General features: G+C 26.5%; 2 protein-coding genes across 4 annotated transcripts in view; both read left to right on the top strand.

Moving 5' to 3' along the window:
• Nucleotides 1-215: 215 nt before the first annotated feature.
• On the top strand, nt 216-6,129 carry LOC107482477 (protein SIEVE ELEMENT OCCLUSION B-like). 3 transcript variants are annotated; one of them, XM_016102987.3, is made up of 7 exons: nt 216-422; nt 508-597; nt 1,375-1,733; nt 2,847-2,941; nt 3,049-3,218; nt 4,173-4,664; nt 5,474-6,129. In XM_016102987.3, exons 1-7 carry the CDS (start codon nt 237-239, stop codon nt 6,080-6,082), a joined length of 2,001 nt encoding a protein of 666 aa, XP_015958473.1. In that variant the 5' UTR covers nt 216-236; the 3' UTR covers nt 6,083-6,129. The 3 variants fall into 3 exon arrangements, with proteins under 3 accessions (XP_015958473.1, XP_015958472.1, XP_015958470.1); XM_016102986.3 differs by having other exon boundaries at nt 1,306-1,733; nt 2,910-2,941; XM_016102984.3 differs by having other exon boundaries at nt 1,306-1,733.
• A 2,213-nt stretch (nt 6,130-8,342) lies between these two features.
• The window catches only part of LOC107482478 (serine carboxypeptidase-like 13), a gene marked incomplete in the record, with an annotated part of 7,991 nt that continues 6,797 nt past the window's right edge, over nt 8,343-9,536 (top strand). Inside the window, 1 exon segment of the mRNA XM_052260948.1 lies at nt 8,343-8,732. Coding sequence (XP_052116908.1) covers nt 8,599-8,732 — 134 coding nt within the window.

Raw genomic sequence — 9,536 nt, 5'->3', positions numbered from 1 at the left:
AAATATATATATATATATATAAATTAATAAAATTTATTTATTTAAAATAATTTAATATTTATACTACTAAATAATGACAAAAAATATTAAAAATTGTTGATCCACAAGAATTTTTGTATTGGCAATGTAAATTAATTTGCTTTATTTATCCTAGCTATATATAAATAGGCATCTAAAGTGTTCATCTAATGAACTTTGAAAACAGGCCTAATTAAATCACCAAAACAAACATAATAATGTTTAAGGCAATTCCTCATCATCAGGGTTTGGTGAACCCATTCGAAATAAGTGATGAGAAGATTCTAGAGAAAGTTTACCAAACACATTTCCATTGTGTTGAAAAGTACGACCATGGATCGCTCTACCTTGTTGCTTCAAATGTTATCAAACATTCAATTGAAACTTCTGAATTGATTTTCAAGGTAAAATATATTTGTATATTTTTAAGCATTCGATCATTGGCAATGATTATGATTTCTTTTTATTTTTATTTTTTTCTATAAACAGAACGAGAAACAAATTAATCAAGATAAAGAAGAAACGGCTCCATCAATATCTTTTCCGCGACTCCCTCTCTTAAAGCAAATTTCATGCCAGGTAATAACAAAGTTTAAATTAACAAAGTTATAACTCTATTTCTAAACAGTAATATTAGAAAGAAAAAAATATCTTATTTAATATCTATTAATTATTATAAAAATTGACTATTTTTTTATATTAAATATTTCTGATTTCTAAATACTCCTTTCTCTCTAATGCGGAATATTATAATGGTTCCAATGCATGATATTAATTTGCGAACTTGAGTTTGGGTATATGATGTGGGAGTAACAAAACAGGATTATTTCACTAATATATTGATTTTAATTTAACATATGATTAGATTATAGAATAAATATCCAAATTGTTTTTTAAAAAAATTCAGATAAAATATTTTAATTTTTTAAAAAATTTTATTGACAAAAAAAATTTATCTGATATTTTTTGAAAATCTAATTATTTTATAACAAAATTTATTTGTTCAAAACACATTAAAAATTTGATTGAAAGTTATTAAAATATTATTAGAATTGTTAGTAGTTGAGAATTAAATCAGTAATAACTAGTAGTTAGTAGATAAATATTTATTGAGTTAGTTAAAAATATCTTTATAAATAACATGACTCTTGTATCAGATAACAATAATTTTATATATAATATTATTTTTTTATTCTACTCTTCTTTCCGAAATTCAACAAAAGTTACAGAAAATTCATAAACACAAGTGAATAATACAAGTTTTTTAATTTTTGAATATTATTGTAGATGATATGTGTAGGCAGCGGTGAGAAAGATGAATTTGCAGATGAAATAACAATATTGATACTGAAACAGTTGAGATCTTACTCATGGGAAGCAAAAGCAGCGATATCTCTAGCCGCATTTGCGTTAGAGTTTGGAAAGTTCTGGCACCTAGCGTTGCCGCCACGTGGCGACGAACTCGGAAAATGGTTGGCGGAGTTGAATGGGATTGAAAACTTGAGTGAGAACAAGGAGCAGCTGAGTAGGTTCAATGGATTGATGAAGAAGGTGATGGAAGTGATTGGTGAGTGCATGACCAACAATAATGAAGAGTACAACATTGAGGATGTTCCTGCCTTGGCTGAAACATTGCATCACATCCCTGTTCTTGTTTATTGGGCAATCATCACCCTTGTCACCTCTGCCACCCACATTCATTCCTTCACTCATAAGTAAGCTTCAATTCCGGTAGCCAACTTCTGTCAATTCTTGTTTATGATTATGTTTAATAGAAAGGTTTTTATAAATGTGTTTAATAAAAATATTTTTTTTATAATTGTGTCTAATAAAAGTATCTTTATAGATATAGTTTCTAAATGTGTCTCTTTATACATGTGTTTAAAATATAATAATTAATTATTATTGACAATAAATTAACAGATAATATATTAGTACCCAATACTTTTCCAATCTATTATATACATGATCATTCAAATATGCATGTACTATCGTGGTTAAGATGATTGGATCAAGATTTTTTAAAGTAAAAAAATTGGTAAAGTAATAAAATGATGAGTTAATTATTCTTAAATTAAAATAGTGGAATATATTTTATAGAATTTATAAAATCAATCAATTAAAATTTACGTTGATTATAATATTTTAAAAATATTATTAAAATTAAAATAATATTTTTTATTATTTAACAGTTTTTTTTTAAATATACATATATTATTATTGTCACCACATAAAAAAGTTTTTACTAACAAAGATTCCAAGTTTAGTATCTAAAAATAATAAATAATAAAATTTAATTATTAAAACATAAAAATATTTAAGATTTCACTCATATTTAGTTATTGCAAAGACACTTTACTTACAACTGAAAATATTTATATTGTTAAGGGAGAAGAAGCTGGTAACTTGGATAGCAAGTTATCAGGTGTTAGCTAGTTAGAAAGTGAATTCTGTTAGGAGCTGTTAGAGGTTGTTAGTGCAGCTTCTCTAGTAGTATATATAGGTCTTAACTGCCTTTGTAAACACACACTCTAATAACAATTTATCATTCAATGTCTCTTTTAATAACTCTTGTTCATTCTCTCTGCATCACTAGTTGCAAGATCATTCACATATATTGTGGTTTTAATGTGTGCTTTATTTATTCTTTTCACTTTTATAGTGATATACACAAGTTTAAATATATAAATAGAATTACTCAGAATATATATAATATGATTTAATTGTTAAAAACACTCTGAATTAATATATTATATATACAGAATTAACTTTTTTTTATTTTGTGTAACTTTTTTTTCATATAGTTGGCATTGCTTTCATTCTTTCAGGGGTTATAAGTATGAATTATCCAAATTTGATGAAAAGATTGACTCCATTCTCAAAAATTTCAGGGAACTCCGGGAGAAGTGTAAAATGCAAATAGGTAGTTAATTATAGGTTTTGTAATTAACTAGCGGCCTTTAATTAGTGAAGGGTGTTTATTCTCTTACATTATTTGATCTTAGAATCTTCAATTCATGGTGAATGCAGGAGCAATAGAAGATTACAAAAGGCGCAAGGATATTATCAGTAGTGCCATTGAAACTACTACTAATAAGGATATTGATATTGTAAATTTTCTGGATGCTCTTATTATTCCTAATAATGGAAGCCAAGATCAAAAACTAGTTGTCTATAATGGAATTAGCAGAGAACAGCAGGTAGTATTTGCATTATTATACTGATTAATAATTTAGCTTTATCTGATATACTCCGTTGTTTAATTATTAATATTATTCATCCGTCTCTAGTGATTTTTTTTATTTCTTTCATTTTATATTATTCATGGTCTCTAATGGCTAGAATTTTAGTATATGATACTACTTCTCTTAAAAAATTAAGTTATAAAAGAAGTATATGAATGATTATATCTTTAGTATGTTATTTTTTCAGTTATAGAAATTCTAGTATCATATTATGATACTGTTTTTTTTTTTTTAAATTTAAATTGATAGGAAGAGGTTCATAAATGGTTATATCTATGACATTTAGGATTTACGATAAGGGAGCTACTCAGATAAAGACGTCTAAAACGTCATTTTTTAAATATGTTTTTTAATAACTAAAATTTAACACATATAATCGATTAAACTGTGTTTTTTTTGTCAAAATTAGGCTTGACAAATTAATTTGACCGAAAAAATGGTAAATCAAACTTTGAACTAATATAAATTAATATTATTTTTTATAGAAAATAACTATAATATTCTTATTATAGAAAATGACTAAAATACTCTTATTTTTTATATATATTAATTTTAAAAACTCTAAATCCTAACCCTATTACAACAGAGAAGGAAATGACTAGAATTTACGATTCTCAAAATTAATATATGTAATAAGAGTATTTTAGTTATTTTCTATAATAAAAGTATTGTAATTATTTTTATATAAAAAATATTAATTTAGACCAGTTCAAGATTTGATTAACTATTTTTCAATTAAATTAATTTGTCTAGCCTAATTTTCATAAAAATAATACAATTTAATCAATTATATGTGTTAAATTTTAATTATTAAAAAACATCTTTAAAAAAAAGACGTTTTAGATGTCTTTATCTGAGTGACTTCTAATGATAGACGGTTGATCCATAATATTTGAATCTTAACTGCAGGTTGGCGTTCAAGATTTCAAGAATAAGTACGTATTATTGTTCATTTCAAGTATTGATGACAACTTTGAAGGTGAGATTCAACTACTAAAATCAATGAATGAGAAACTAAAGGAAGATCCAAAAGAGATACAAGGCTACAAGAAAGAGGACTTGAAGATTTTATGGATTCAATTAGTGGATGAGGGTGATGGAGATGAGAAACCAAGCAAAGCATCATTGGAGAATCTTGAGAAAGGGTGGTATGTGGTAAAGGAATTTAAGTTCAAAACAGGTATAAGGTTGATGAGAGAGGTTTTCAACTACAAGGACAAGGCAATTATAATGCTCATAGGCCCTCAAGGCAAAGTAGAGAACCATGATGCAAAGCACACAATTTCTACATGGGGAATTGATGGATTCCCATTTAGAGCTTCTGATCACATTCGTCTTACAAAGCAATGGGACTGGTTTTGGAACGTACTCACCGATCTCAGTCCATCAATAAGGGAATTGGTATGTGAATATTTGCACCTAAACATCTAGAATTGTTTATGTTTTATCCTTCCTAGTCACTTATTACGAGAATTGATCCTCTCAATTGTTAAAAAAAAATTAAGAGTGTAAAGTGTGATTTTTAATTTTTTATTTTTTTTTTATATTTATTTTTGGTCCCACTTATAAAACTAATAATAAGAAATCACACTTTACTCCCTCAATTGTTAAAAAAATTGAGAGAATCCATTCCCTCTTATTACTATGTATATATCCATCACCTCAATAATCTCACCCCTTAGAGAGAAAAGGGAAGCGCAATGGAAGAGAAAGAGGAAGAGAAAGATATATAGAAAGAGAGAAACGTGTTACAAGAGAGCGTTATAGTTATTTATAAACAAAATTTTGTCATAAAAATACACGTCATTGTTAGAGGAATGATAGAGAATCATCAGAATTTATCCTTTTGGATAAAGTATGTTGTTAGATTTCTAAATTAAATGAGTTAGATTAAATAAAGTTTTGTTAGGTAAACAATAACTTTCCTAAACAATGTGAATAATAGAGTTTAAAATTGGCTCAATAAAATAAAAATATACGAAATCACGAAAATCACAAGTGAAGAAGGGAGGTTACTAAATGCATAACTACATTGTTCACTAAACTCATTGTCTCCCTATACTTTTTCTTAAATAAATTCAGTTGATAGTTAAGTAACGACAAAAAATAATAAATTCTGACGGTTCCTAACATTTGTCTTCTTGTTATTTACAAACAAATTTTATTTCACCTTATATCCGAAAATAATAATTTTTTTTCCATGAAATCAGATAGAGAAGGGCTGCTACCTGTTCATCTATGGTAGTACCAACAATAAGTGGATCCAAGATTTCACAACAGCTTTGGAGAACTTAAATGAAAGCATGAAATCACCAGAAACCACATCAATTGAGTGGTATCAATTTGGAAGGGAAAGCCCAAAGATTATACCATGCTTCTGGATCGCCATAGACAACTTACTACTCTCCACCAAGAAACAGAAGAAGAATGAAGAAAAAGAAGAAGAAAACTCTGTAACCAGAGAGATACAGAAGCTGCTGTTACTTAAACAAGACCCAAACGGATGGGTAGTTCTGAGTAAAGGGCGTCAGGTGAAGCTTCTTGGTGAAGGTGAAGCTATGCTTTACACAGTGAAAGCTTTTGATGCTTGGAAGAAGGGAAGATTGTATAAAGAAGTAAGCTTTGATTCTGGTTTTAAACATCATTATGAGCATGAGAGAAGCAAGCGTAAACAGAAATGTGCACATAGAGAATTTGCTAATTATCCCACAGATATTTTAGCTCAAATTCCATGCCCTGTTAAGTGTGGACATGAAATGGAGGTAACTTCTGTTAACTATAAGTGTTGTCATGGACTTGAATCTAGCCATCATATTTAAACTTTTTTGTTTACACTTGTAATCATCTTTGTTAACTATAAGTTGAGGAATAAGTGATAAAAAATATTATTTATACACTAAAATTAATATTAATGTATTTGTGTATAAATATGTATGTAGTTTAATTTATTTTTAATGTATATTTATATTTTAATGTTATTTTATATTAGCTGGCTTTAGTAGCTGATTTTAATACGTGCTTGTTTGGACGTCATTATTTTGATAAAAGAATATATTTTTTCAATGAAAAAAGATACTTTTTTATTTTTTAGTGTGTTTGGCAAATTTTTAGTAGTAAAAGTAAAAGCACTAGAAAAATAAAAAAAAACATCTTTTTTTTAGAAACTGTAATTTACATCTTTTTTTAAAAAAAATTTTCTTTATAAAAAAATATTTTTTATGTAATAAATAAACAAATTTTTTCCTTATAAAAAAATATTTTTTATGTAATAAATAAACAAAGAGTACTTTTATATTATTATATCCAAATATCACCCAAACAAGTCCATAATATAATTGACTTAATATTATTTAATATAATAAACAAAAAGTAAACTGACCACTCGACCAACCCAAGTTAGTTAATATTATTTATATTTTAATATACATATAATAGAGTGGGCATATAGGCTTTTTAAATGGGCTGAAAAACATGTGATTGACCATGTTTGTGAATCTTTTAAAGAAACATTACGACAAAGGAGAAAAAACAAGAAGCATTACAAGAACCTTTGAGGAAATAGATTCTCTCGAGTAAAAAAATAACTTGAAAAAATAAAGTGTGATTTTTTATTTTTTATTTTTTAAATAAGACTAAAATTAAATAGAAAAAAAAATAAAAGATTAAATTATACATTGGACAACATCTATTTTTTTTATCGGAAAGAATCTACTCCCAACTTTTGATACACTTAATATAGCTAAAACTCCAAATAACATTTTATTAGTTGTTCACATGTCACTCAACGACATTATTATAAGTACTTTAATTTAATCACTAAATTTCGTTAGACGAATCAAATTTTTAATATTTTTAGGTTTATTAAATTTTTTTTATTGTTCTCATATTTGTGTAAAGACTAGTCTACGATTTTTTAATTTTAGAGACTAAATTAAGTAGTTTAACAAAATTCAGGGATTAAATCAAATCACTTGTAATCATAATATATCAATAACAAGTAGCCAAATCACAAAGCAAAATATGTTTTTGTCATGTAATACTATCATTTATATTAACATATCAAGTGTCACTAACTAACATGCCATTATTCAATTATACATGGTCGAACCATGTTTTAACTAGTGACATTGATAGTCCATATCAGATGAAGCAAGTAAAATGATTACTCATTATTTCAATATTTTCAATATTAAAACCAAATTAACCATTGGTTTAATGAATTTTATAAAATTTTTATTGTAATAACTACTATGTGTGTTTTCAATTTCTTTTAAAATATTTAATTTCTTTTATATATTTTTGCATATGATATCGTACAGGTAGAGGTGAAAAAAATAATTCTATTTGTGTTATGTTTTGAGAAAGGAAGGCAATACGTTAGTTTAACGTTGAGAGAGTGGGGTTTCGAAAAAGAAACGACTTCGTTTTTTTTCATTTATGCGCCATAATAATACTACGTCGTTTTTTCTTTGCCAGCATGTCACAGAAGAGTACAGATCAATTTTCTGGTAGAGTCAGGTAGATAGAAATTGCTATAAGGACGACTGTGGGTCCCGACGTATAACTTTAGGGATAAAATTGGGTAACTATTAAATTTTATGGACCACTTTGAGACTTAACTCATATATATAATATATATAAAATAATTAGTAAAATAATTAATAATATTATATCATATTTAAATTTTTATTTTAATTTATGTTATGTATGTAATGATAGTTATATAAATTTTAAATTTTAATTTTATTTGTTGAATTTTAATAATTATAGAAGCAAGTAGAAGCAGAGCGAATATCCACAAAAATGAAATAAAATTTAAATTTTTACTACCTACATATAAAAATGACACGAATTCGATGCGAATTATTATAGGACAAAACAAAGTCAGATAGGACAAAAACTCGTCCATGACCACCGTAAGTAGAGGACACGGGTAGATTTGCTATAGCTGGCAAAAATTGACAAGCAAATTCATTATGTTCTCTCCATCCAGCTCAGTTCACAATAAATCCACTTTGCTTGCTTCAACTTCTGGTGGAAACTCCGGAACCTAACTGGTACTTGTTCAATCTTCGCTCTCTGTTTCTATGTTCCTAATTATCCATATTGTTCAAATTATTTTTCGAATCTAATATTTGATCAACGACCAATCTTGTATCTTTTGTAATTAGAATAATTGTCAAAATTCAGATTTTGTTACAATCAATAATATATAGTAATTTAATTAATTGTATAAAACCTCCATTAAAATCCGTAGTGGGGCATCAAGTTATAAAATATGTATAAATAAGAAAAAAGCATGGAATGTTGATGATGTGTAGAGATCGAAGGAGGCATGGGTTGGAGATGTTGGTGTGTGGTTCTGGTTGTTGTTCTTCTTCAACCCCTCATAGATTCTGCTTCTGCGAGCTCCATTGTTAAGAACCTACCGGGTTATGACGCCCATCTTCCATTCAACCTTGAAACCGGGTCAGTACTTATAATTTATTTTTCCTTTTTATTTCAAGTCATTATTATAATAACAAAGTTTAGTGAGTCAACACTTTTATTAAAATTTAAGTAAGTATTTAACTATTAAAAAAACGAATGCTTTTATAAAAACACGTAAAACGTCTTTTTATAAAAATACTTACGTGCCGTATTATTATTGAACGTATTAATAAATTGGTTATTTTTAAATTTCTTAACTAACTAAAATAAAACCGATTTTTTTTATAATAATAACAATAAACCTAATTGTTATTAGACCCAGTCGAACCGACGAATTTACATAATTCATTGGGCTTAGCGAGATTAGTGAGACATTTGGGTTGAACAAGGGGTTAGGGTTAGAATTTTTTTAGGAACCTAATTGTATTTTTAAATTATTAGGGACTTAAATGTCCTCAAAATAAAAAGTCAGAGATATATTTATATTTTTATCAAAAAATTTAAATATGATTCGGTTTAGATTGTGTAAATCGATCGGATCAAATCGAGTCTAATAATTATAATGTGGACAATTAGGTTTATTATTGTTGTTATAATAAACCGACTTTATTCTGGTTTATTAAAAAATAAATTATTAACCAATTTAATAAAAATGTCCAATAATAACATAATATATGTAAATGTCTTTAAAAAAGATATTTTTAATGTCTTTATTAAAATAATCTTTAAAAAAATATGTAATTATTTCTTTTTTTTGTGCCAATGAAATATGTAATAAAGGCGAAGAATATAATTATTTTAAAGCATGTATATATATTGAAATATTATATTTATTTTATTTAT

This window comes from Arachis duranensis, chromosome 4 (genome assembly GCF_000817695.3).
Source record: "Arachis duranensis cultivar V14167 chromosome 4, aradu.V14167.gnm2.J7QH, whole genome shotgun sequence".
NCBI classification, from domain to species: domain Eukaryota; kingdom Viridiplantae; phylum Streptophyta; class Magnoliopsida; order Fabales; family Fabaceae; genus Arachis; species Arachis duranensis.
Note: the sequence above shows the minus strand (reverse complement) of the source record. Positions and strands in the feature narration are given on the sequence as shown.

What these genes read in the sequence shown, in the direction of transcription:
- LOC107482477 (XM_016102984.3), top strand. Translation starts at nt 237, where the DNA reads ATGTTTAAGGCAATTCCTCATCATCAGGGTTTGGTGAACCCATTCGAA. An exon ending in GAAGTGTAAAATGCAAATAG is followed by an intron (nt 2,942 to 3,048) that starts GTAGTTAATTAT and finishes TGGTGAATGCAG; the next exon opens with GAGCAATAGAAGATTACAAA. An exon ending in GTCCATCAATAAGGGAATTG is followed by an intron (nt 4,665 to 5,473) that starts GTATGTGAATAT and finishes CCATGAAATCAG; the next exon opens with ATAGAGAAGGGCTGCTACCT.